The sequence below is a fragment of the Pseudophryne corroboree genome, chromosome 5 (assembly GCF_028390025.1).
Source record: "Pseudophryne corroboree isolate aPseCor3 chromosome 5, aPseCor3.hap2, whole genome shotgun sequence".
Classification (NCBI taxonomy): Eukaryota; Metazoa; Chordata; class Amphibia; order Anura; family Myobatrachidae; genus Pseudophryne; species Pseudophryne corroboree.
Genome location: NC_086448.1, coordinates 583,116,535 through 583,144,222, shown reverse-complemented (window position 1 = coordinate 583,144,222; position 27,688 = coordinate 583,116,535). Strand labels below are relative to the sequence as shown.

General features: G+C 47.3%; 1 protein-coding gene and 1 pseudogene across 7 annotated transcripts in view; both read left to right on the top strand.

The window, feature by feature from the left end:
• C5H18orf63 (chromosome 5 C18orf63 homolog) overlaps positions 1-27,688 on the top strand; it is a 506,655-nt gene that overhangs the window by 212,939 nt on the left and 266,028 nt on the right. For 6 of the 7 annotated variants that reach the window (XM_063923371.1, XM_063923370.1, XM_063923375.1 and 3 more), the window contains exon 3: positions 2,172-2,250. The exons of the other annotated variant lie outside the window; for it this stretch is intronic. In XM_063923371.1, the coding sequence (XP_063779441.1) occupies positions 2,172-2,250 (79 nt within the window). The remainder of the gene's footprint in view (positions 1-2,171; positions 2,251-27,688) is intronic. 7 annotated transcript variants of the gene reach the window in all.
• LOC134930665 (5S ribosomal RNA) lies at positions 26,635-26,743 on the top strand (annotated as a pseudogene).

Sequence of the window (27,688 nt, the reverse complement as noted above, 5' to 3'; positions counted from 1 at the left end):
TCAGGAACCCCAGCATCCACTAGGACGATAGAGAAAATAAGATTTTACTTACCGATAAATCTATTTCTCGGAGTCCGTAGTGGATGCTGGGCGCCCATCCCAAGTGCGGATTATCTGCAATAATTGTACATAGTTATTGTTAACAAATTCGGGTTATTGTTGAAGGAAGCCATCTTTCAGAGGCTCCGCTGTTATCATACTGTTAACTGGGTTTAGATCACAAGTTGTACGGTGTGATTGGTGTGGCTGGTATGAGTCTTACCCGGGATTCAAAATCCTCCCTTATTGTGTACGCTCGTCCGGGCACAGTACCTAACTGGAGTCTGGAGGAGGGTCATGGGGGGAGGAGCCAGTGCACACCACCTGATCTGGAAAAGCTTTACTTTTTGTGCCCTGTCTCCTGCGGAGCCGCTATTCCCCATGGTCCTTTCAGGAACCCCAGCATCCACTACGGACTCCGAGAAATAGATTTATCGGTAAGTAAAATCTTATTTTCTCCTAGTCCGTAGAGGATGCTGGGCGCCCGTCCCAGTGCGGACTAATTTCTGCAAGGCTTGTATATAGTTGTTGCTTACATAAGGGTTATGTTACAGTCTTTGGCTGATGCTGTTTTGTTCATACTGTTAACTGGTTTCGGATATTCCATGTTGTACGGTGTGGATGGTGTGGGCTGGTATGTATCTTGCCCTTAGATTAACAAAAATCCTTCCTCGTACTGTCCATCTCCTCTGGGCACAGTTCTTTAACTGAGGTCTGGAGGAGGGGCATAGAGGGAGGAGCCAGTTCACACCCATCTAAAGTCTTAGAGTGCCCATGTCTCCTGCGGAGCCCGTCTATACCCCATGGTCCTTACGGAGTCCCCAGCATCCTCTACGGACTAGGAGAAAAAGATTTACCGGTAGGTTTAAAATCGTATTATTTCAATGCAAGTCAATTTGGACGATAAACGATCATCATTCAGATCGCTCATCGTCCAAAATTTCTTACACTGCCAAGTGTGTAGGGCTCATAACTGTACTTTTCTGCATCTCACTATATTCACAATCCTCCTGACACCATCAGACATCCATCAAACGCCTATGCACATTGTAATACCGATTAGAGCTTCCTTATACTCCACCCTAGGTCACACCATCAAAAATTACACTAGCATTATGACAGCTGCAGTTTCTCCTTCTGACTATTGCCTTCTGTGCATCTGAGTGCAGCCGTTTGCATTAACACACTCATGATACTCCCAAAATATGCCTACTGAATGGTCCATTTTTGTGTGCACTTGTAGCCACCACCAAGGAACGCTGATCTCTTTTTTGCCACGTTTCTGATACTGTCTGAATCAATCGCAACAGTACTTTTGTGGTTACACTCAGTGTAATACTGTCCCTGCCCAATAGGGGATTTAAGAAACTTTTGCACATATGCAGTTCCAAATCGCTCAACTACTTGGATATCTGAATAATAGGTTAACACATCATGGTCGACATGCATTAGGTTGACAGGAACAAAAGGTGGACAGATGATAGGTCAACATGCGTTAAGATCGTTCGGTACAAAGGTCATCATGACAATGGTTAACATAAGTTTTTTGGGGAGTTTTACATGTTTTTCTAACTTTTGCTTGATTTACTAGCCACGTGTACTATGATTGGGAATGGTAACCTGTAGCAAGTGCGCCCAAAGCATGGTGAGCAAAGCGAGCCTGCGAGGATTCACGTTTCCATTGATTGTGGTCACATATGAGGGATCATAGAAAATGACACAGATAAAACTATTTAAAAAAAACTTGTGTCAGCCATTGTCATGTCAACCTTATGACTATTGACCTTTTGTACCTGTCAATCTTATCCACTGTCTACCTTTTACCTGTTGACCTTTTATCCTTATCAACGTAATGCATGTCGACCATCTGGGGTCGAGCTAATGACTACCTAGACACTGTATATCTTCTATAGCAAACCCACTACGTAAACATTGTCATTACTAGAGGATTATGTGATATATATGGCGAATTAAATCAAATATATATAAAAAGATTTTGAATATGTATTGCTGTTAATAATTATTATTATAAATGTCCAAGTGTATTTTTTAGTTTCATTTGAAAAATGCTGGGCAAATACCTGCTTGTAAATAATGATTATTGATAGATTTTATATCTTTTTATTTTTCAGACATTTACTGTATCTTTATGATCATATTAAGGCATCACCAGTTCCAGACCAGCTCAATCAGATATTAGTAATAATGCCAGTAAGTTATGTTTCAGTCTTTAATTGTTAAATAGAATCAATAAGTATTTCTCTAACGTCCTAGTGGATGCTGGGGACTCCGTAAGGACCATGGGGAATAGACGGGCTCCGCAGGAGACATGGGCACTTTAAGAAAGAATTTAGATTCTGGTGTGCTCTGGCTCCTTCCTCTATGTCCCTCCTCCAGACTTCAGTTTGAATCTGTGCCCGGATGAGCTGGGTGCTGTTCAGTGAGCTCTCCTGAGCTTGCTGTAAGAAAGTATTTTGTTAGGTTTTTTATTTTCAGGGAGCTCTGCTGGCAACAGACTCCCTGCATCGTGGGACAGAGGGGAGAGAAGCAGCCCTACTCTCTGAAGCTAGGTCCTGCTTCTTAGGCTACTGGACACCATTAGCTCCAGAGGGATCGTACACAGGATCTCACCCTCGTCGTCCGATCCCAGAGCCGCGCCGCCGTCCCCCTCGCAGAGCCGGAAGACAGAAGCCGGGTGAGTATGAGAAGCAAGAAGACTTCGAAATCGGCGGCAGAAGACTCCGTTCTTCTCATGAGGTAACGCACAGCACTGCAGCTGTGCGCCATTGCTCCAAACACACCTCACATACTCCGGTCACTGTAAGGGCGGGGGGGGGGGGGGGCACCCTGAGCAGCATATGGACCTCTGTTGGCAAAAGTACTCATATATACAGTTGGGCACTGTATATATGTATGAGCCCCCGCCAAGAAAATGTATATTTAAGCGGGACAGAAGCCCGCCGTCGAGGGGGCGGGGCTTCTTCCTCAGCACTCACCTGCGCCATTTTTTCTCCACAGCTCCGCTGAGAGGAAGCTCCCCATGCTCTCCCCTGCAGATACACGGTCGAAGAGGGTAAAAAGAGAGGGGGGGCACATAAGTAGGCACAAAAATCAATATAAACAGCAGCTACTGGGTTAACATTAAGTTACTGTGTTATTCCTGGGTTTATAGCACTGGGGTGTGTGCTGGCATACTCTCTCTCTGTTTCTCCAAAGGGCCTTGTGGGGGGAATTGTCTTCAGATGAGCATTCCCTGAGTGTGTGGTGTGTCGGTACGTGTGTGTCGACATGTCTGAGGTAAAAGGCTCCCCTAAGGAGGAGATGTAGCAAATGTGTGTGTGAGTGGTGTCTCCGTCGACAACGCTGACACCTGTTTGGATATGTGAAATTAAGTGCTAAGGTAAATTTATTGCACAAAAGATTAGAGAACAGACAGGGAATCTACCCATGTCTGTCCCTATATCGCAGAGACCTTCAGAGTCTCTCAATGCTCACTATCCAAAATAATACACTGATATCGACACGGAGTCTGACTCCAGTGTCGACTGCGATAATGCAAAGTTACAGCCAAAATGGCAGGAAAGTATTCAGTATATGATTATTGTAATAAAAAATGTTTTGCATATCACTGATGACTCATCTGTCCCTGACACAAGGGTACACATGTTTAAGGGGAAGAAAGCTGAGGTAAATTTCCCTCCTCTCAGGAAGAAAAAGAGCGGGAATCTCCAGACTAGAGACTGCAGTTTCCCACAAAGAATTATCAGGGAGTATCCTTTCCCTACTAGGGCCAGGATACGATGGGAATCTTCCCCTAGGGTGTCACGTTTGCCCAAAAGGTAGCGCTGACTTAACAGCTATCCTCAGTGATCCTGCAGATAGCATGCAGTAAAAGTACTTTGAAGTCCATTTACACACATTCTGGTACACTACTCAGACCGGCGATTGTGTCGGCATGGGTTTATAGCGCTGTAGCAGCGTGGACAGATACCTTATCAGCAGAGATTGAGACCCTAGTATGTATATATATATATATATATATATATATATATATATGTATATATATAGATATATATATAAAAGATGCTGTCTTAGATATATTTATATAAAACATGCCCAAAGAGACATTAGTCTACTGGGTTCTAGAGTCAACGCTATGTCGATTTCTGCTTGATGTGTCCTGTGGAACATGCAATGGACAGGTGATGCCGACTTAAGAGGCATATGGAAGGTTTACCTTACAAGGCTGAGGATTATGTTGAGAAGGGATCTCGGACCTGGTCTCCACAGCTTGGGCTGGTAATTCTGATCTTTTGCCTTATATTCCCGCACAGCCTAGGAAAGCACGACATTATCAAATGCAGTCCTTTCGATCACAAAGAAACAAGAAAGTCCGAGGTGCGTCCTTTCTTGTCAGAGGCAGGGGCAGAGGAAAGAAGCTGCACAACACAGCTAGTTCCCAGGAACATAAGTCCTCCCCGGCCTCTACAAAATCCACCGCATGTCGCTGGGGCTCCACAGGCGGTGCTAGGCCCGGAGGGGGCACGTCTTTGAAATTTCAGCCACAAGTGGGTTCACTCCCTGTTGGATCCCTGGGCAATAGATATTGTGTCTCAGGGATACAAGCTGGACTTCGAGGAGATGCCCCCTCACCGTCGGCCCTGCCGGCTTCCCCCCATGAGAGGGAAATAGTGTTAACTGCAATTCACAAATTGTATCTTCAACAGGTGGTGGTCAAGGTTCCCCTCCTTCAACAAGGAGGGGGTTATTATTCGACCATGTTGTAGTCCCGAAACCGGACGGTTCGGTCAGACCCATATTGAATTTAAAATCCCTGAACATATACCTGAAAAGGTTCAAGTTCAAGATAGAATTGCTGAGAGCGGTCGTCGCAAGCCTGGAAGGGGGGGATTTTATGGTGCCTCTGGACATAAAGGATGCATACCTTCATGTCCCCATTTATCCACCTCATCAGGCGTACCTCAGATTGGGGGTACAGGATTGTCATTACCAATTTCAGACGTTGCCGTTGGTCTCTCCACGGCACCGAGAATATTTACCAAGGTAATGGCGGAAATGATGGTACTCCTGCGGAAGCAAGGGGTCGCAATTATCCCATACTTGGACGATCTCCTCATAAAAGCGGGATCAAGAGAGCAGTTGCTGATCAGCGTAGCACTTTCTCCGAAAGTGTAAGTGCAACACGGCTGTATTCTAAATATTCCAAAGTCGCAGTTGGTTCCTAGGCATGATTCTAGACACAGACCAGAAAAGGGTTTATCTCCCGATAGAAGGAGCTCATGACACTGGTCAGGAACCTATTAAAACCAAAACAGGTGTCAGTGCATTACTGCACTCGAGTCCTGGGAAGGATGGTGGCATCATACGAGGCCATTCCCTTAGGCAGGTTCCATGCGATGACCTTTCAATGGGACTTACTGGACAAGTGGTCCGGATCACATCTTCAGATGCATTGGTTATCACCCTATCCCCCAGGGCCAGGGTGTCTCTCCTGTGGTGGCTGCAGAGTGCTCACCTTCTCGAGGGCCGCAGATTCGGCATTCAGGACTGGGTCCTGGTGACCACGGATGCAAGCCTCCGAGGGTGGGGAGCAGTCACACAGGGAAGAAATTTCCAAGGCCTGTGGTCAAGTCAGGAGACTTGCCTTCACATCAACATCCTGGAACTAAGGGCCGTATACAACGCCCTACGTCAAGCGGAGACCCTGCTTCGCGACCAACCGGTTCTGATTCAGTCAGACACCATCACCGCAGTGGCTCATGTAAACCGACAAGGCGGCACAAGGAGCAGGGTAGCGATGGCGGAAGCCACCAGAATTCTTCGCTGGGCGGAAAATCACGTAAGCGCACTGTCAGCAGTGTTCATCCCGGGAGTGGACAACTGGGAAGCAGACTTCTTCAGCAGACACGACCTCCACCCGGGAGAGTGGGGACTTCATCAGGAAGTCTTCGCACAGATTGCAAGTCGGTGGGTACTGCCACAGGTGGACATGATGGCATCCCGCCTCAACAAAAAAGCTACAGAGGTATTGCGCCAGGTCAAGAGACCCTCAGGCGATAGCTGTAGACGCCCTGGTGACACCGTGGGTGTTCCAGTCGGTCTATGTATTTCCTCCTCTTCCTCTCATACCCAAGGTGCTGAGAATAATAACAAAAAGAGGAGTGAGAACGATACTCATTGTTCCAGATTGGCCACGAAGGACTTGGTATCCAGATCTGCAAGAAATGCTCACAGAGGACCCGTGGCCTCTTCCTCTAAGACAGGACTTGTTGCAACAAGGGCCCTGTCTGTTCCAAGACTTACCGCGGCTGCGTTTGACGGCATGGCGGTTGAACGCCGGATCCTAGCGGAGAAAGGCATTCCGGATGAGGTCATTCCTACGCTGATAAAGGCTAGGAAGGACGTGACAGCTCAACATTATCACTGTATATGGCGAAAATATGTTGCTTGATGTGAGGCCAGGAATGCCCCTACGGAGAAATTCCAGCTGGGCCGTTTCCTTCACTTCCTACAGTCAGGAGTGACTTTGGGCCTAAAATTGAGTTCCATTAAGGTCCAGATTTCGGCCCTATCCATTTTCTTTCAAAAGGAGTTGACTTCTCTACCTGAAGTTCAGACGTTTGTGAAGGGAGTGCTGCATATTCAGCCCCCTTTTGTGCCTCCAGTGGCACCTTGGGATCTTAACGTGGTGTTGAGTTTCCTGAAATCCCACTGGTTTGAACCATGCGGATAGAGCAGAGTTGCGGACCCGTCCACAATTCCTGCCAAAAGTGGTTTCATCTTTTCATATAAACCAACCTATTGTGGTGCCTGTGGCTACTACTGACTTGGAGGATTCCGAGTTGCTTGATGTGGTCAAGGCTTTGAAGGTTTATGTAGCCAGAACGGCTAGAGTCAGGAAAACAGACTCTTTGTTTATCCTGTATGCTTCCAACAAGCTTGGTGCGCCTGCTTCAAAGCAAACTATTGCTCGCTGGATCTGTAACACGATTCAGCAGGCTCATTCTGCGGCTGGATTGCCGCTGCCAAAATCAGTTAAGGCCCATTCCACTAGGAAGGTGGGCTCTTCTTGGGCAGCTGCCCGAGGGGTCTCGACACTACAGCTGTGCCGAGCGGCTACTTGGTTCTACAAGTTTGATACCCTGGCTGAGGAGGACCTTGTGTTTGCTCATTCGGTGCTGCAGAGTCATCCGCACTCTCCCGCCCGTTTGGGAGCTTTGGTATAATCCCCATGGTCCTTACGGAGTCCCCAGCATCCAAAAGGACGTTAGAGAAAATAAGTTTTTACTTACCGGTAAATCTATTTCTCGTAGTCCGTAGTGGATGCTGGGCACCCGTCCCAAGTGCGGACTTCTTCTGCAATACTTGTATATAGTTATTGCTTAAATAAGGGCTATGTTATTGTTGCATCAGGGTTGAACTGATGCTCTGTTGTTCATACTGTTGACTGGGTAAGTTTATCACAAGTTATACGGTGTGATTGGTGTGGCTGGTATGAATCTTTCCCTGGATTTCCAAAATCCTTTCCTTGTACTGTCAGCTCTTCTGGGCACAGTTTCTCTAACTGAGGTCTGGAGGAGGGACATAGAGGGAGGAGCCAGAGCACACCAGAATCTATATTCTTTCTTAAAGTGTCCATGTCTCCTGCGGAGCCCGTCTATTCCCCATGGTCCTTACGGAGTCCCCAGCATCCACTACGGACTACGAGAAATAGATTTACCGGTAAGTAAAATCTTATTCTTTGTTTTTAGTATAGAATCATCTTTGTACAGTGCATCCGGAAAGTATTCACAGCGCTTCATTTTTACCACATTTTGTTATGTTACAGCCTTATTCCAAAATGGAATATATTTTTCCCTCAAAATTCTACATACAATTCCCAATAATGACATCGTGAAAGAAGTTTTTTTTAGATTTTTGCAAATTTATTAAAAATAAAAGTCTATAAAAAAAAAAAATCACATGTACATAAGTATTCACAGCCTTTGATATGAAGCTCAAAATTGAGCTCAGGTGCATTCTGTTTCCACTGATCATCCTTGAGATGTTCCTACAGCTTAATTGCAGTCCACCTGTGGTAAATTCAGTTTATTGGACACGATTTGGAAAGGCACGCACCTGTCTATATAAGGTTCCACACTTGACAGTGCATGTCTGAGCACAAACCAAGCATGAAGTCAAATGATTTGTCTGTAGACCTCCGAGACAGGATTGTCTCAAGGCACAAATCTGGGGAAGGATACACAAAAACATCTGCTGCTTTGAAGGCCCCAAAGTTTCAGAACCACCAGGACTCTTCCTAGAGCTGGCAGGTCGTCTAAGCTGAACGATCGGGGGAGAAGGGCCCTAGTCAGGGAGATGACCAAGAACCTGATGGTCACTCTGTCAGAACTACAGCATTCCTATGTGGAGAAAGGAGAACCTTCCATAAGGACAGCCATCTCTGCAGCAATCCACCAATCAGGCCTATATGGTAAAGTGCCCAGATGGAAGCCACGCCTTAGTAAAAAGCACATGGCAGCCCACCTGGAGTTTTCCAAAATGCACCTGAAGGACTCTCAGACCATGCAAAACAAAATTCTCTGGTCTGATGAGACAAAGATTGAACTCTTTGGCATGAATGCCAGGTGTCATGTTTGGAGGAAACCAGGCACTGCTCATCACCAAGGTCAGTACATACCTACGGTGAAGCATGGTGGTGGCAGCATCATGTTTTTCAGTGACAGGAACTGGGAGACTAGTCAGGATAGAGGGAAAGATGAATGCAGCAATGTACAGAGACATCCTGGATGAAAATCTGCTCCAGAGCACTCTTGATCTCAGACTGGGGCGACGGTTCATCTTTCAGCAGGATAACGACCCTAAGCACACAGCCAAGATATCAAAGGAGTTGCTTCAGGACAACTCTGTGAATGCCCTTAAGTTGCCTAGACAGAGCCCAGACTTGAATCCGATTAAACATCTCTGGAGACATCTGAAAATGGCTGTGCACCGACACTTCCCATACAACCTGATGGAGTTTGAGAGGTGCTGCAAAGAGGAATGGGCGAAACTGGCCAAAGATAGGTGAGCCAAACTTGTGGCAACATATTTAAAAAGACTTGAGGCTGTAATTGCTGCCAAAGGTGCAACAACAAAGTATTGAGCAAAGGTTGTGAATACTTATGTACATGTGATTTCTTAGTTTTCTATTTTTAATAAATTTGCAAAAATCTCAAAAAACACTTTTCTCTTTTGTCCTAGAGGATACTGGAGTCCACATTAGTACCATTGGGGTATAGACGGGTCCACTAGGAGCCTTACGCACTTTAAGAAATCAATAGTGTGCACTGGTTCCTCCCTCTATGCCCCTCCTACCAGACTCAGTTTAGAAAATGTGCCCAGAGGAGCCAGTCACGCCTAGGGAAGCTTCTGAAGAGTTTTCTGCATTTATTTTGTTTGTTATTTTACAGGCACTGCTGGATAGCACCAGCATGCCTGCTTAGTGGGACTTAGGGGGGAGAACGGCCCGACTTCCTAAAGAGTTAGTTAATGGTCCCATTTCTCCGCTGACAGGGCACTGAGCTCCTGAGGGAGTCATTCGCAAGCCCCACCACGGTGAGCGTACCCTCCCACAGCACTCCGCTACCCCTAACAGAGCCAGAAGAAACAAGAATGGTGAGTAGAAAGCCGGTGTCCCGGTTAGCGGGTCGCCGGCGGTAATAGCGTCACAAGGGTAGGAGCACAGTGCTGACATGCAGGATGCACTCTGGGGCTCAGGAGGACATGCATTGAGTGTGTCCTGCTGTGAGGGGCGCGCTGAGCCACCAATGAATACCCACACAAGGGTTCTAACCCTCTGTTAAGCAAACCACAAACCTCAGGCCAGTATAAAAGAACCGGGAAGCCGGGCGCCATTATGGGGGCGGTGCTTCACTATGAGCGGATCCAGCAGCTCACCAGCACCATTTTCCCTCTGCATCTTACACATCACAGGGATCCCATTAATACAGAACATCTGTACTGGTCAGGAGAAACGGGTGTCAGACTATTTAGTGTCTGCAGCCTTTCTAATTTTTCTCTCATGATTAACAGACCAGAACATTCTTAATATTTTCTCACATTTCTTTCTTCTTTATTCTTACACCCTTTTGGATCGTAGATGGGTAATTGTTTTAATTTGGATTAATAAATATATGTTTTAACAAAATCTTTTTTTCAATTGAAGAATTTCTCTTTTTTTCTTAAGAGTGCGCCCACACAAGAGCTTTCTCTCTCTCCCCTTGTCAGTACTTGTACTTTCTAGCTCTGGGCGCACCACCAACAGGGACTACAATTGAAAGGTTTTATTTTCCTTTCCAACAATTGTAACTGTCCACCTTTGGTTTTCTACTATTAGTTACACCTTATCATATGCCAGTGCCCAGTCGCTCCCTTTTTTTCCTGATACTGTAATTGTCTATGCTGTAGGGTAAATACAGCCTCTGACTCTGGCACGGTCTCTCTGATAACAAGTCTTTTCTTTTACTAAGTCTGTACACCTTTTCCCTCCGATCCTCCCTTTTAGCAGCCTTTTAATATTTAATTTCTTGGACGTTCATTCCATCAATTTAGTATTCATATATACCGGGTATACCTGGATGATACACAATTCACAATTAGGCTTTATCAACTCAATATTACCACTTTTTCACTTAAAACGGAGCTATCAAAACGGCCCAATACGAATATTGCAGATCCATTCTCAGATACCTACGAACATATTACTCCCAATTCAGACTGGCGTTCCTCTTTCTTCAAACTACAGAAGAATTTACAAAACAGGACACGCCTATCATGGGATGTTACTACGTTAGAGAATTACATTAAACATAAAATTGTACCCCTTGGCCTCAGACCCAAGGTATTTCCCTCCTTCCCTCTCGCAAGTGACAACCTGAAGAGTGAGTGGGAAGCAGCACTACTAAAGTGTTCTCACGAACTACTACACCTCTTGGTGAAACACGATACTTTGCTATTAGATCAGGTTGAGAAAGAGATAGACGTAATTGGTAAGACTCTGGAAATCTGGGAAAAGGACCCACCTTTCCAAGCAGCTTTCGAAAAACACAAAAAAGAAATCGAATTATACGAACAGACTATAGTGGATCGTAAGCGGACCAAGTTCATCCGTGACAAACGAGATTTCGCGAGAGGGGACATCTTCAGGTGGAATCCCACACCTCTGAGTAGAAATCGCAAACCAAGGGATGATTCCACCTTCTCAGAATTTGAATCTTCTACCAGTGGTGACTCAGCAAGTGAAACATTTGAGAATCAGGAAGACATCGACAATTTCCATCCCCGTTTTTTAGGATCAGGTTAGAGATCGAGAGGCCGCATCAGAACTCGAGGAAAACAAAGAGAGGGGGAAAGGAGAAACGAAGGACGAAATTCAGACTGGGGTCCACCAAGGACTGCACGATACCCGGCCCGACAGAGAAAAACAGTGAGATAGACTCCAATAACTCATTGCAAGTTATCAATTTAACTACTAGACCCCTCTCCCCTGATCATATGGAGGTACTCACCAAGGGACTCTATTTCTCGCCATCCAAATCTTTCTGTAGATTCTCCTGGGAAAAAGATTTGCGATTGTTCGGGAGGAAGCTTCTCCTTAAAAAAAAAATTTTTGCCAAACAACAAGGGAGACAAGTAGAGAATACCCTTGATCCTGAACTTACCACTGATCTCAATGCCATCCAAGAGTTGGAAGAATTACAGGCAGAATCTAGCATGGATGCACCTGTTACACACAGACTCCAATGTAGACCCAAATCCTACAGATCTCATACGGGTTATTTGGAAACAGAGCTGTATCAGAAGGAGACTGCTACCAACAGTCTCCTTTTCCAAACCAGTTCGCATTTCCCACCGACCATTGAGAATATACCTAAAGGAGAATATCTCAGACTTAGGCGCAACTGCTCTGAGGATCATATTTTCAAAATCAAGAGTTGGGAACTCACCAATCGCCTCCTTGCCAGGGGTTATAGCAAATGGTCACTCAAACGAGCCTATCAAGCCACTACTTTGGTTAGGAGGGAACGTCTAATTTTTGGGACTGACAAGAAAGTCCCAGGAAAAGATGACACCATCAGATTTATAGGAACTTTCTGTCCCGAGTGGAAAATGCTAAAAGATGCCATTACTAAACATCTTCCCATACTTCGGATGGATCCTGACCTGTCTCCTGTTGTTGGCCCCACAGTACAGATGAGCTGGCGAGGATCCAGAAACATCAAGGATCAATTAGTTCGGAGCCATCTACTGACGTCGACACGCAAGAAACCAGCCCGAACGGGCTCCTTCCCCTGCGGCCAATGTAAGTCGTGTACACACATACTGCAAACCAACACAGTTATAGACAAATATGGTCAATTAACAAAGATACGGCATTTCTTCAACTGCAATACTCAAGCAGTAATTTACTGCATTACTTGCAGTTGCAACATAAAATATGTCGGCATGACTACACGCAAACTAAAAGAAAGGATCCTGGAGCATCTGGGAAATATTCGGAACACATCCAAAGACTTGACACGAATGAAACAACTCACTACAGTCGCCAAACACTTTCACTTTCAGCACAAAGGTTCCACCAAGGAATTGAAAGTTTTCGGCTTAGACCGCATCCACCTGGGCATACGAGGAGGGGACATGACTAAAGAACTGTACAAAAAAGAGAGCGAATGGATATTTCGGCTCGGAAGTCTCCGACCCCTCAGACTGAATGAAAACATCAACTATGGTGCTTTCTTATAAACTTTTCATTCTCATCTGTATTTTCATTTTTAATTTTCCTTAACACTTCTACTATGTGATTACTCTTTTTACCTTTCCTTGTTCTTTCCTACCCCCATCATGTCAACCTATCCCTTCCACTATCTCATCCCTAGCCAGTCCAACCTTCCTCCCCCCCCCCCCCCCCCATCATTCTCAGTTCTCCCATCACACTATGTACCTTCGGTCACGATTTATAACATCCATCACCCCTCTTTCCTGGACCCTTTTTCCCACAGCAATCCTTCACTTCCTATAAGTGTTCACCCATGTTTCTATCACCTTCACATGGTCAATTCCTACCATACATTTAGGCTTTCCTACGTCACCCCAATCAGCATTCCATTTCCAACCTGTCACTCCATTGTTATATATGTCACCTGTTTTTCACACTAGGACGCATTCACATTTTAACCTCAACCCTCACGTCCACTTTCATCCTTTATCCTCCATATAATTTCCCTTCTCACATCCATGGTATTCACTCCCCCCACCCCCCCTCCCCGCCTTCCTTTTTCTCTTTTCTTTTTTCCTTTTTTCTTTTTCCTCCGTGGTCATTATATACCTAGTGGCCTATAAGAACCAGCTTTCTCTTTTCTTCTCATGGCCTTTATATTCACCTTAGTATGGGTCAGACTTACACTCACTCTGTTGAGTGTCACAAAGCATCATATCAATCAACCCTCATGCCTATCATTATTCACTGGTAGGATAATTCCCCCCCCCCCTCTTTTCCCTTGGTCCTCAGACACCCCCAGCATTTCCCCACTTCTTCAGCTTATTCCCTATCGGTGATATGCATTATAATCAATTTCCCCGCTTTACCCCCTGTCATCACAGGTTTTTCTCACACCCTGAGGGGCGTTACACATCCCAGCATCACATGTGATCTCACTCTTTCTCCCCCTCTACTTCTCATATCCCCCACACACCCAGGTGTACCTACTTCTTTTCTAATCTTATCCTATTTATATAAATTTATATCTTAATTTTTTTATTTTTTATTTCTCTGACGTCCTAGTGGATGCTGGGAACTCCGTAAGGACCATGGGGAATAGCGGCTCCGCAGGAGACTGGGCACAAAAGTGAAAGCTTTAGGACTACCTGGTGTGCACTGGCTCCTCCCCCTATGACCCTCCTCCAAGCCTCAGTTAGATTTTTGTGCCCGGCCGAGAAGGGTGCACACTAGGGGCTCTCCTGAGCTTCTTAGTGAAAAGTTTAGTTTTAGGTTTTTTATTTTCAGTGAGACCTGCTGGCAACAGGCTCACTGCATCGAGGGACTAAGGGGAGAAGAAGCGAACTCACCTGCGTGCAGAGTGGATTGGGCTTCTTAGGCTACTGGACACCATTAGCTCCAGAGGGACCGAACACAGGCCCAGCCTCGGAGCTCGGTCCCGGAGCCGCGCCGCCGGCCCCCTTACAGAGCCAGAAGCAAGAAAAGGTCCGGAAAAATCGGCGGCAGAAGACATCAGTCTTCAACAAGGTAGCGCACAGCACTGCAGCTGTGCGCCATTGTTACTCAGGCACACTTCACACTCCGGTCACTGAGGGTGCAGGGCGCTGGGGGGGGGCGCCCTGAGCAGCAATGTAAAACACCTTGGCTGGCATAAATACACCACATATAACCCCCAGGGCTATATGGGTGTATTTTAACCCTTGCCAGAATTACCAAAAAAGCGGGAGAAAAGGCCGCCGAGAAGGGGGCGGAGCCTATCTCCTCAGCACACGGGCGCCATTTTCCATCACAGCTCCGCTGGAAGGACGACTCCCTGACTCTCCCCTGCAGTCCTGCACTACAGAAAAGGGTAAAAAAGAGAGGGGGGGCACTAATTTGGCGCAGTTTTATATTAACAGCAGCTATAAAGGAAAAACACACTTGATAGTGGTATTCCTGTATATATATATATATAGCGCTCTGGTGTGTGCTGGCATACTCTCCCTCTGTCTCCCCAAAGGGCTAGTGGGGTCCTGTCCTCTATCAGAGCATTCCCTGTGTGTGTGCGGTGTGTCGGTACGATTGTGTCTACATGTTTGAGGAGGAAAATGAGATGGAAGCGGAGCAATTGCCTATTATACAGTTGTCACCCCCTAGGGAGTCGACACCTGAGTGGATGAGCTTGTGGAAGGAATTGCGTGACAGTGTCAGCTCCTTACGACAGACAGTTGACGACATGAGATAGCCGGCTAATCAGCTTGTGCCTGTCCAGGGGTCTCAAACGCCATCAGGGGCTTTAAAACGCCCGTTACCTCAAGTGGCAGACACAGACACGGATACTGACTCCAGTGTCGATGATGAGGAGACAAACGTGACTTCCACTAGGGCCACACGTTACATGATTGAAGCAATGAAAAATGTATTGCATATATCTGATAATACAAATACCACTAAGAAGGGTATTATGTTTGGTGAGAAAAAACTGCCTGTAGTTTTTCCTGTATCCGAGGAATTAAATGAAGTGTGTGAAGAGGCGTGGGTTTCCCCCGATAAAAAACTGATAATTCCTAAAAGGTTATTGGCATCGTACCCTTTCCCGCCAGAGGATAGGGCACGTTGGGAAACACCCCCTAGGGTGGATAAAGCGCTCACACGCTTGTCTAAACAGGTAGCACTACCCTCTCCTGATACGGCCGCCCTAAAGGAACCTGCCGATAGAAAGCTGGAGAATATCCTAAAATGTATATACTCTCACACGGGTGTTATACTGCGACCAGCAATAGCCTCAGCCTGGATGTGCAGTGCGGGCCTGGCGTGGTCGGATTCCCTGACTGAAAATATTGATACCCTTGATAGGGACAGTATATTATTGACTATAGAGCATTTGAAGGATGCATTTCTATATATGCGTGATGCACAGAGGGATATTTGCCGACTGGCATCAAGAGTTAGTGCGCTGTCCATTTCTGCAAGAAGAGGTTTATGGACGCAGCAGTGGTCAGGTGATGCGGATTCTAAAAGGCACATGGAAGTATTGCCTTATAAGGGGGAGGAGTTATTTGGGGTAGGTCTATCAGACCTGGTAGCCACGGCAACTGCTGGAAAATCCACATTTTTACCCCAGGTAGCTTCTCAACCTAAGAAGACGCCATATTATCAGGCGCAGTCCTTTCGGCCCCATAAGGGCAAGCGGGCAAAAGGCGCCTCATTTCTGCCCCGTGGCAGAGGGAGAGGAAAAAGGCTGCAACAAACAGCCAGTTCCCAGGAACAAAAGCCCTCTCCCGCCTCCGCAAAGTCCTCAGCATGACGCTGGGGCTTTACAAGCGGACTCAGGCACGGTGGGGGCCCGTCTCAAGAAGTTCAGTGCGCAGTGGGCCCACTCGCAAGTGGACCCCTGGATCCTTCAGGTGGTATCTCAGGGGTACAAATTGGAATTCGAGACGTCACCCCCTCGCCGTTTTCTAAAGTCTGCTTTACCGACGTCTCCCTCAGACAGGGAGGCAGTATTGGAAGCCATTTACAAGCTGTATTCCCAGCAGGTGATAATCAAGGTACCCCTCCTACAACAGGGAAAGGGGTACTACTCCACACTATTTGTGGTACCGAAGCCGGACGGCTCGGTGAGACCTATTTTAAACCTAAAATCCTTGAACACTTACATACAAAGGTTCAAATTCAAGATGGAGTCACTCAGAGCAGTGATTGCAAACCTAGAAGAAGGGGACTATATGGTGTCTCTGGACATCAAAGATGCTTACCTACACGTCCCAATTTACCCTTCTCACCAAGGGTACCTCAGGTTTGTGGTACAGAACTGTCACTATCAGTTTCAGACGCTGCCGTTTGGATTGTCCACGGCACCCCGGGTCTTTACCAAGGTAATGGCCGAAATGATGATACTCCTTCGAAGGAAGGGAGTTTTAGTTATCCCTTACTTGGACGATCTCCTGATAAGGGCAAGATCCAGGGAACAGTTGGAAGTCGGGGTAGCACTATCTCAGATAGTGCTGCGCCAGCACGGTTGGATTCTCAATATTCCAAAATCGCAGCTGATCCCGACGACACGACTTCTATTCCTAGGGATGATCCTGGACACAGTCCAGAAAAAGGTGTTTCTCCCGGAGGAGAAAGCCAGGGAGTTATCGGAACTAGTCAGAAAGCTCCTAAAACCAGGCCAAGTCTCAGTGCATCAATGCACAAGGGTTCTGTGAAAAATGGTGGCTACTTACGAAGCAATCCCATTCGGCAGATTCCACGCAAGAACCTTCCAGTGGGATCTGCTAGACAAATGGTCCGGGTCGCATCTTCAGATGCATCAGCGGATAATCTTGTCTCCAAGGACAAGAGTGTCTCTCCTGTGGTGGTTGCAGAGTGCTCATCTTCTAGAGGGCCGCAGATTCGGCTTTCAGGACTGGGTCCTGGTGACCACGGATGCCAGCCTGAGAGGCTGGGGAGCAGTCACACAGGGAAGAAATTTCCAGGGCTTGTGGTCAAGCCTGGAGACATCACTTCACATAAATATCCTGGAGCTAAGAGCCATCTACAATGCTCTGAGCCTAGCAAGACCTCTGCTTCAAGGTCAGCCGGTGCTGATCCAGTCGGACAACATCACGGCAGTCGCCCACGTAAACAGACAGGGCGGCACAAGAAGCAGGAGGGCAATGACAGAAGTTGCAAGGATTCTTCGCTGGGCAGAAAATCATGTGATATCACTGTCAGCAGTGTTCATTCCGGGAGTGGACAACTGGGAAGCAGACTTCCTCAGCAGACACGACCTCCACCCGGGGGAGTGGGGACTTCACCCAGAAGTCTTCCACATGATTGTGAACCGTTGGGAAAAACCAAAGGTGGACATGATGGCGTCCCGCCTCAACAAAAAACTAGACCGGTATTGCGCCAGGTCAAGGGACCCTCAGGCAATAGCTGTGGACGCTCTGGTAACACCATGGGTGTACCAGTCAGTGTATGTGTTCCCTCCTCTGCCTCTCATACCCAAGGTACTGAGGATCATAAGAAGGAGAGGAGTAAGGACTATACTCGTGGCTCCGGATTGGCCAAGAAGGACTTGGTACCCGGAACTTCAAGAGATGCTCACAGAGGACCCGTGGCCTCTACCTCTAAGAAAGGACCTGCTCCAGCAGGGACCCTGTCTGTTCCAGGACTTACCGCGGCTGCGTTTGACGGCATGGCGGTTGAACGCCGGATCCTGAAGGAAAAAGGCATTCCGGATGAAGTCATCCCTACCCTGATCAAAGCCAGGAAGGATGTAACCATACAACATTATCACCGTATTTGGCGTAAATATGTTGCGTGGTGCGAGGCCAGGAAGGCCCCTACAGAGGAATTTCAACTGGGTCGTTTCCTGCATTTCCTGCAAACAGGACTGTCTATGGGCCTAAAATTAGGGTCCATTAAGGTTCAAATTTCGGCCCTGTCGATTTTCTTCCAAAAAGAACTGGCTTCAGTTCCTGAAGTACAGACGTTTGTCAAGGGGGTACTGCATATACAACCTCCTTTTGTGCCTCCAGTGGCACCTTGGGATCTCAATGTAGTTTTGGGGTTCCTAAAATCACATTGGTTTGAACCACTTTCCACTGTGGACTTAAAATATCTCACATGGAAGGTGGTAATGCTGTTAGCTCTGGCTTCAGCCAGGCGTGTCTCAGAATTGGCGGCTTTATCCTATAAAAGCCCTTACCTAATTTTTCATACGGACAGGGCAGAATTGAGGACTCGTCCTCAATTTCTCCCTAAGGTGGTTTCAGCATTTCACTTGAACCAGCCTATTGTGGTGCCTGCGGCTACTAGGGACTTGGAGGACTCCAAGTTGCTGGACGTAGTCAGGGCCCTGAAAATATATGTTTCCAGGACGGCTGGAGTCAGAAAATCTGACTCGCTGTTTATCCTGTATGCACCCAACAAGCTGGGTGCTCCTGCTTCTAAGCAGACTATTGCTCGTTGGATTTGTAGTACAATTCAGCTTGCACATTCTGTGGCAGGCCTGCCACAGCCAAAATCTGTAAAAGCCCATTCCACAAGGAAAGTGGGCTCATCTTGGGCGGCTGCCCGAGGGGTCTCGGCTTTACAACTTTGCCGAGCAGCTACTTGGTCAGGGGCAAACACGTTTGCTAAATTCTACAAATTTGATACCCTGGCTGAGGAGGACCTGGAGTTCTCTCATTCGGTGCTGCAGAGTCATCCGCACTCTCCCGCCCGTTTGGGAGCTTTGGTATAATCCCCATGGTCCTTACGGAGTTCCCAGCATCCACTAGGACGTCAGAGAAAATAAGAATTTACTTACCGATAATTCTATTTCTCGTAGTCCGTAGTGGATGCTGGGCGCCCATCCCAAGTGCGGATTGTCTGCAATACTTGTACATAGTTATTGTTACAAAAATCGGGTTATTATTGTTGTGAGCCATCTTTTCAGAGGCTCCTCTGTTATCATGCTGTTAACTGGGTTCAGATCACAGGTTGTACGGTGTGATTGGTGTGGCTGGTATGAGTCTTACCCGGGATTCAATATCCTTCCTTATTGTGTACGCTCGTCCGGGCACAGTATTCTAACTGAGGCTTGGAGGAGGGTCATAGGGGGAGGAGCCAGTGCACACCAGGTAGTCCTAAAGCTTTTACTTTTGTGCCCAGTCTCCTGCGGAGCCGCTATTCCCCATGGTCCTTACGGAGTTCCCAGCATCCACTACGGACTACGAGAAATAGAATTATCGGTAAGTAAATTCTTATTTTTTCATTTAGCATTTTTCATTTCTGACTTAACCTAAGTAATTTCTCCTATATTTTCTTCTTTATGTATTTCCTGGCAAGCCATTCCCATTTGCAATATGGCGCAATCAAATTTTCCCATGTGACTTTGCTTTACACCCAGCCAGTGTTTCTCCACTCCCACTCTCCCGAGTTTGCCCTCCCGCAAACGTCCTAGGCGTGCCTCTATTGGCCGGGACGCATTACATACATGTCCCCTCCAGCTTCCTACGTCACCTAGGGGGTTTGTCTAAATCCTTGACCCCGTTTTGCACAGCTGGCGGACATTTGCTGGTTCGGCACTTCACCTACCCCTACAATGATTAGCTACATTAAACGCCTAGACAATGTATTATATTCTAGTCCACCCTTCTGTTTTCATCCCTTGCCGTATTGCATTCTTATCCTATGTACTCCTGGCATTCCCTTTTCCAATATGGCACCATCCCACTCCCCCACGTGATGCGCCGTCCCCCGCCCTGATTGGTCTTTTGTGTATCATGCACACACACCTCTGTGAGCGTCAGCACGCTCTGTAACCCTCCCAGTCAATAGGCACACCTATTGCTCTGATTGGCTCAGACGCACCACATACACGTTCCTATTGGCCTCCAGCGCCGAGAGCTTTCCGACTCCCGTCCCTATGCCTAATTGGACCACCCAGCCCATTGGCTGCCACCTGTACTTATAGGGTTTTTAAACGTCTCATGCATTATCAGCTGTGATATCCCGGAAGTGAACAAGCCCACGGGCGAAACGCTTTTTCCACGGATTCTACAGCGGGACCTTCCCATGGAGGCTTTATCTGTCACCACCTGCCTGTTGAATTTGACTCTATGAGTATATTTGTTCTTATTTTCAACATAAGTCATTGTTGTGATATTTTTCTCTACAGGCACTTATCTTTATTTGGCATGTTAAATACCTGTCAGATTAGGCAGTCACAATTTTCTGTGTATAATATAGCTCATCAATCTTAGTGAATATAGGGTAATTCTATTCCCTTTACACTGCCTGACCATACCTGCTTTATGCAGTATGTCACATCATATGTGTTTAATTTGCCTATATCCAAGCAATGGTCTTTTTGCCACAGACTCATAGATGTCTATGTACAATAAGAATGTATATTTAATTTATATTTCTCTAACGTCCTAAGTGGATGCTGGGGACTCCGTAAGGACCATGGGGAATAGCGGCTCCGCAGGAGACTGGGCACAAAAGTAAAAGCTTTAGGACTACCTGGTGTGCACTGGCTCCTCCCCCTATGACCCTCCTCCAAGCCTCAGTTAGATTTTTGTGCCCGAACGAGAAGGGTGCACACTAGGTGGCTCTCCTGAGCTGCTTCGTGAAAAGTTAGTTTTAGGTTTTTTATTTTCAGTGAGACCTGCTGGCAACAGGCTCACTGCACCGAGGGACTAAGGGGAGAAGAAGCGAACTCACCTGCGTGCAGAGTGGATTGGGCTTCTTAGGCTACTGGACATTAGCTCCAGAGGGACGATCACAGGCCCAGCCATGGATGGGTCCCAGAGCCGCGCCGCCGGCCCCCTTACAGAGCCAGAAGACTGAAGAGGTCCGGGAAATCGGCGGCAGAAGACGTCCTGTCTTCAATAAGGTAGCGCACAGCACCGCAGCTGTGCGCCATTGCTCTCAGCACACTTCACACTCCGGTCACTGAGGGGGCAGGGCGCTGGGGGGGGGCGCCCTGAGACGCAATAAAAACACCTTAGATGGCTAAAAATACATCACATATAGCTCCTGGGCTATATGGATGCATTTAACCCCTGCCAGTTTTTCCTTAAAAAAGCGGGAGAAAGGCCGCTGAGAAGGGGGCGGAGCCTATCTCCTCAGCACACAAGCGCCATTTTCCCTCACAGCTCCGTTGGAGGGAAGCTCCCTGGCTCTCCCCTGCAGTCCTGCACTACAGAAACAGGGTAAAACAAGAGAGGGGGGGGCACTAAATTTGGCAGATTAATAATACAGCAGCTATATAAGGGAAAAACACTTATATAAGGTTATCCCTGTATATATATAGCGCTCTGGTGTGTGCTGGCAAACTCTCCCTCTGTCTCCCCAAAGGGCTAGTGGGGTCCTGTCCTCTATCAGAGCATTCCCTGTGTGTGTGCTGTGTGTCGGTACGTTGTGTCGACATGTATGAGGAGGAAAATGGTATGGAGGCGGAGCAATTGCCTGTAATAGTGATGTCACCCCCTAGGGAGTCGACACCTGACTGGATGGTCGTATGGAAGGAATTACGTGATAGCGTCAGCACTTTACAAAAGACTGTTGATGACATGAGACAGCCGGAAAAACAGTTAATACCTGTCCAGGCGTCTCAAACACCGTCAGGGGCTCTAAAGCGCCCGTTACCTCAGATGGTCGACCCAGACACGGACACTGACTCCAGTGTCGACGGTGAGGAAACAAACGTATTTTCCAGTAGGGCCACACGTTACATGATCACGGCAATGAAGGAGGTTTTGAACATTTCTGATACTACAAGTACCACAAAAAAGGGTATTATGTGGGGTGTGAAAAAACTACCCGTAGTTTTTCCTGAATCAGATGAATTAAATGAGGTGTGTGATGAAGCGTGGGTTTCCCCCGATAAAAAACTGCTAATTTCTAAAAAATTATTGGCATTATACCCTTTCCCGCCAGAGGTTAGGGCGCGTTGGGAAACACCCCCTAGGGTAGATAAGGCGCTCACACGCTTATCAAAACAAGTGGCGTTACCGTCTCCGGATACGGCCGCCCTCAAGGAGCCAGCTGATAGAAAGCTGGAAAATATCCTAAAAAGTATATACACACATACTGGTGTTATACTGAGACCAGCAATCGCCTCAGCCTGGATGTGCAGTGCTGGGGTGGCTTGGTCGGATTCCCTGACTGAAAATATTGATACCCTGGACAGGGACAGTATATTATTGACTATAGAGCATTTAAAGGATGCATTTCTATATATGCGAGATGCACAGAGGGATATTTGCACTCTGGCATCAAGAGTAAGTGCGCTGTCCATTTCTGCCAGAAGAGGGTTATGGACGCGACAGTGGTCAGGTGATGCGGATTCCAAACGGCATATGGAAGTATTGCCGTATAAAGGGGAGGAGTTATTTGGGGTCGGTCTATCGGACCTGGTGGCCACGGCAACGGCTGGGAAATCCACCTTTTTACCCCAGGTCACCACTCAGCAGAAAAAGACACCGTCTTTTCAGGCTCAATCCTTTCGTCCCCATAAGGGCAAGCGGGCAAAAGGCCACTCATATCTGCCCCGGGGCAGAGGTAGGGGAAAAAGACTGCAGCAGGCAGCCTCTTCCCAGGAACAGAAGCCCTCCCCCGCTTCTGCCAAGTCCTCAGCATGACGCTTGGGCCTTACAAGCGGACTCAGGTACGTGGGGGGTCGTCTCAAGAATTTCAGCGCGCAGTGGGCTCACTCGCAAGTGGACCCCTGGATCCTGCAGGTAGTATCTCAGGGGTACAAATTGGAATTCGAGACGTCTCCCCCTCGCCGGTTCCTGAAGTCTGCTTTACCAACGTCTCCCGACAGGGAGGCGGCATTGGAAGCCATTCACAAGCTGTATTCCCAGCAGGTGATAATCAAGGTACCCCTCCTACAACAGGGAAAGGGGTATTATTCCACGCTGTTTGTGGTACCGAAGCCGGACGGCTCGGTGAGACCTATTTTAAATCTGAAATCCTTGAACACTTACATACAAAGGTTCAAATTCAAGATGGAGTCACTCAGAGCAGTGATAGCGAACCTGGAAGAAGGGGACTATATGGTGTCTCTGGACATCAAGGATGCTTACCTCCATGTCCCAATTTGCCCTTCTCACCAAGGGTACCTCAGGTTTGTGGTACAGAACTGTCACTATCAGTTTCAGACGCTGCCGTTTGGATTGTCCACGGCACCCCGGGTCTTTACCAAGGTAATGGCCGAAATGATGATTCTTCTTCGAAGAAAAGGCGTCTTAATTATCCCTTACTTGGACGATCTCCTGATAAGGGCAAGGTCCAGGGAACAGTTAGAGGTCGGAGTAGCACTATCTCAAGTAGTGCTACGACAGCACGGGTGGATTATAAATATTCCAAAATCGCAGCTGATTCCGACGGCACGTCTGCTGTTCCTAGGGATAATTCTGGACACAGTCCAGAAAAAGGTGTTTCTCCCGGAGGAGAAAGCCAGGGAGTTATCCGAGCTAGTCAGGAACCTCCTAAAACCAGGCCAAGTGTCAGTGCATCAATGCACAAGGGTCCTGGGAAAAATGGTGGCTTCTTACGAAGCGATTCCATTCGGCAGATTCCACGCAAGAACTTTTCAGTGGGATCTGCTGGACAAATGGTCCGGATCGCATCTTCAGATGCATCAGCGGATAACCCTGTCTCCAAGGACAAGGGTATCTCTCCTGTGGTGGTTGCAGAGTGCTCATCTTCTAGAGGGCCGCAGATTCGGCATTCAGGACTGGGTCCTGGTGACCACGGATGCCAGCCTGAGAGGCTGGGGAGCAGTCACACAGGGAAGAAATTTCCAGGGCTTGTGGTCAAGCCTGGAGACATCACTTCACATAAATATCCTGGAGCTAAGAGCCATCTACAATGCTCTGAGCCTAGCAAGACCTCTGCTTCAAGGTCAGCCGGTGCTGATCCAGTCGGACAACATCACGGCAGTCGCCCACGTAAACGGACAGGGCGGCACAAGAAGCAGGAGGGCAATGACAGAAGTTGCAAGGATTCTTCGCTGGGCAGAAAATCATGTGATAGCACTGTCAGCAGTGTTCATTCCGGGTGTGGACAACTGGGAAGCAGACTTCCTCAGCAGACACGACCTCCACCCGGGGGAGTGGGGACTTCACCCAGAAGTCTTCCACATGATTGTGAACCGTTGGGAAAAACCAAAGGTGGACATGATGGCGTCCCGCCTCAACAAAAAACTAGACAGATATTGCGCCAGGTCAAGGGACCCTCAGGCAATAGCTGTGGACGCTCTGGTAACACCATGGGTGTACCAGTCAGTGTATGTGTTCCCTCCTCTGCCTCTCATACCCAAGGTACTGAGGATCATAAGAAGGAGAGGAGTAAGGACTATACTCGTGGCTCCGGATTGGCCAAGAAGGACTTGGTACCCGGAACTTCAAGAGATGCTCACAGAGGACCCGTGGCCTCTACCTCTAAGAAAGGACCTGCTCCAGCAGGGACCCTGTCTCTTCCAAGACTTACCGCGGCTGCGTTTGACGGCATGGCGGTTGAACGCCGGATCCTGAAGGAAAAAGGCATTCCGGATGAAGTCATCCCTACCCTGATCAAAGCCAGGAGGGATGTAACCGTACAACATTATCACCGTATTTGGCGTAAATATGTTGCGTGGTGCGAGGCCAGGAAGGCCCCTACAGAGGAATTTCAACTGGGTCGTTTCCTGCATTTCCTACAAACAGGACTGTCTATGGGCCTAAAATTAGGGTCCATTAAGGTTCAGATTTCGGCCCTGTCGATTTTCTTCCAAAAAGAACTGGCTTCAGTTCCTGAAGTACAGACGTTTGTCAAGGGGGTACTGCATATACAACCTCCTTTTGTGCCTCCAGTGGCACCTTGGGATCTAAATGTAGTTTTGGGATTCCTAAAATCACATTGGTTTGAACCACTTTCCACTGTGGACTTAAAATATCTCACATGGAAGGTGGTAATGCTGTTAGCCCTGGCTTCAGCCAGGCGTGTCTCAGAATTGGCGGCTTTATCCTATAAAAGCCCTTACCTAATTTTTCATACGGACAGGGCAGAATTGAGGACTCGTCCTCAATTTCTCCCTAAGGTGGTTTCAGCATTTCACTTGAACCAGCCTATTGTGGTGCCTGCGGCTACTAGGGACTTGGAGGACTCCAAGTTGCTGGACGTAGTCAGGGCCCTGAAAATATATGTTTCCAGGACGGCTGGAGTCAGAAAATCTGACTCGTTATTTATCCTGTATGCACCCAACAAGCTGGGTGCTCCTGCTTCTAAGCAGACTATTGCTCGCTGGATTTGTAGTACAATTCAGCTTGCACATTCTGTGGCAGGCCTGCCACAGCCAAAATCTGTAAATGCCCATTCCACAAGGAAGGTGGGCTCATCTTGGGCGGCTGCCCGAGGGGTCTCGGCTTTACAACTTTGCCGAGCAGCTACTTGGTCAGGGGCAAACACGTTTGCAAAATTCTACAAATTTGATACCCTGGCTGAGGAGGACCTGGAGTTCTCTCATTCAGTGCTGCAGAGTCATCCGCACTCTCCCGCCCGTTTGGGAGCTTTGGTATAATCCCCATGGTCCTTACGGAGTCCCCAGCATCCACTTAGGACGTTAGAGAAAATAAGAATTTACTTGCCGATAATTCTATTTCTCATAGTCCGTAGTGGATGCTGGGCGCCCATCCCAAGTGCGGATTGTCTGCAATACTTGTACATAGTTATTGTTACAAAAATCGGGTTATTATTGTTGTGAGCCATCTTTTCAGAGGCTCCTCTGTTATCATGCTGTTAACTGGGTTCAGATCACAGGTTGTACGGTGTGATTGGTGTGGCTGGTATGAGTCTTACCCGGGATTCAATATCCTTCCTTATTGTGTACGCTCGTCCGGGCACAGTATCCTAACTGAGGCTTGGAGGAGGGTCATAGGGGGAGGAGCCAGTGCACACCAGGTAGTCCTAAAGCTTTTACTTTTGTGCCCAGTCTCCTGCGGAGCCGCTATTCCCCATGGTCCTTACGGAGTCCCCAGCATCCACTACGGACTATGAGAAATAGAATTATCGGCAAGTAAATTCTTATTTTTGCTCACAAACCCTCCTGACGCTTTATTCCTTAATTTGTTATTTGCTCTCTGGATATCAACTATCTACCTAATTCCATAGGTTCCAATCCGTATACTTAATTCTTCTCTTAGTTTACTACTTTCTAGTGGACTCTCATCCCCGATCCAGGGTACACAATGCCACTGAGTGACAGTTGTTTTACCCTGCCTAACGTGGAAAGCAGATCCACGTACTGTACGGTTTATCTTTCCTAAATCTTTCATTTCATATATAGGTGCACTTTCATTGGTAGATAGCCTCTCTACTATCATACCACGCTGCTTATGCCCGATCTCGGAAGCCAAACAGCGTCGGGCTGGGTCAGTACCTTGAGAGGAGACTCCCTGGGAATACCTGGTGTTGTAGGGCAGGAACTATTCCCCTTCTTCTGAAGGGTGGACACCAACAGCAGTATCACCACTAATTGTATTTTTTCCCGCTTTCCTTTATCCTTTTTTCTCACATTTTCTCTAGCGTCAGGATATCATGATATACATTCCTAATATGTGCCATATGGTTTCACGGGCAATGAGTAAAGTGTACAGTATTGACCTAATCTAAGTGTTCTTTCTAAGACACAATACTTATACTGACCTCCTCTTTCGGTCCCATTAATACAGAACATCTGTACTGGTCAGGAGAAACGGGTGTCAGACTATTTAGTGTCTGCAGCCTTTCTAATTTTTTTCTCATGATTAACAGACCAGAACATTCTTAATATTTTTTCACATTTCTTTCTTCTTTATTCTTACACCCTTTTGGATCGTAGATGGGTAATTGTTTTAATTTGGATTAATAAATATATGTTTTAACAAAATCTTTTTTTCAATTGAAGAATTTCTCTTCCTTTCTTAAGAGTGCGCCCACACAAGAGCTTTCTCTCTCACCCCTTGTCAGTACATCACAGGGAAGCTCAGCTCCTCCACAAAGACTCCACGTCTCCTAAGCGGTACCAGGGGGGTCTTAGAAGGGAAGGGGGGAGTGTTGTAGAATACTAAGCCCTCACAAGTGACTTAGTGTGGTGACCAAGCTGAGTTTACTTGGATAGAAGGGTGCGGTGTGGCTGGCTCCAATTTCTGTATCTCCCTGTGGGCTCTGTGTGGGCTACACTGTGTTTTCACCTTCTGTGTGTGGGTGTGTGTTCCCGTTGCCATGTCCAAAGACTGTGTTTCCTGCACAGCAGAGTGTCTGTCCTCCCCGGGAGACTCGCTACCATGTACCCAGAATAGTACACATTTTCAGGCTAGTGGGTCAGAATCTCCATGGTTGGATTCCATTAAGGGGATGATATCTAATATTTCTACTAAATTAGCC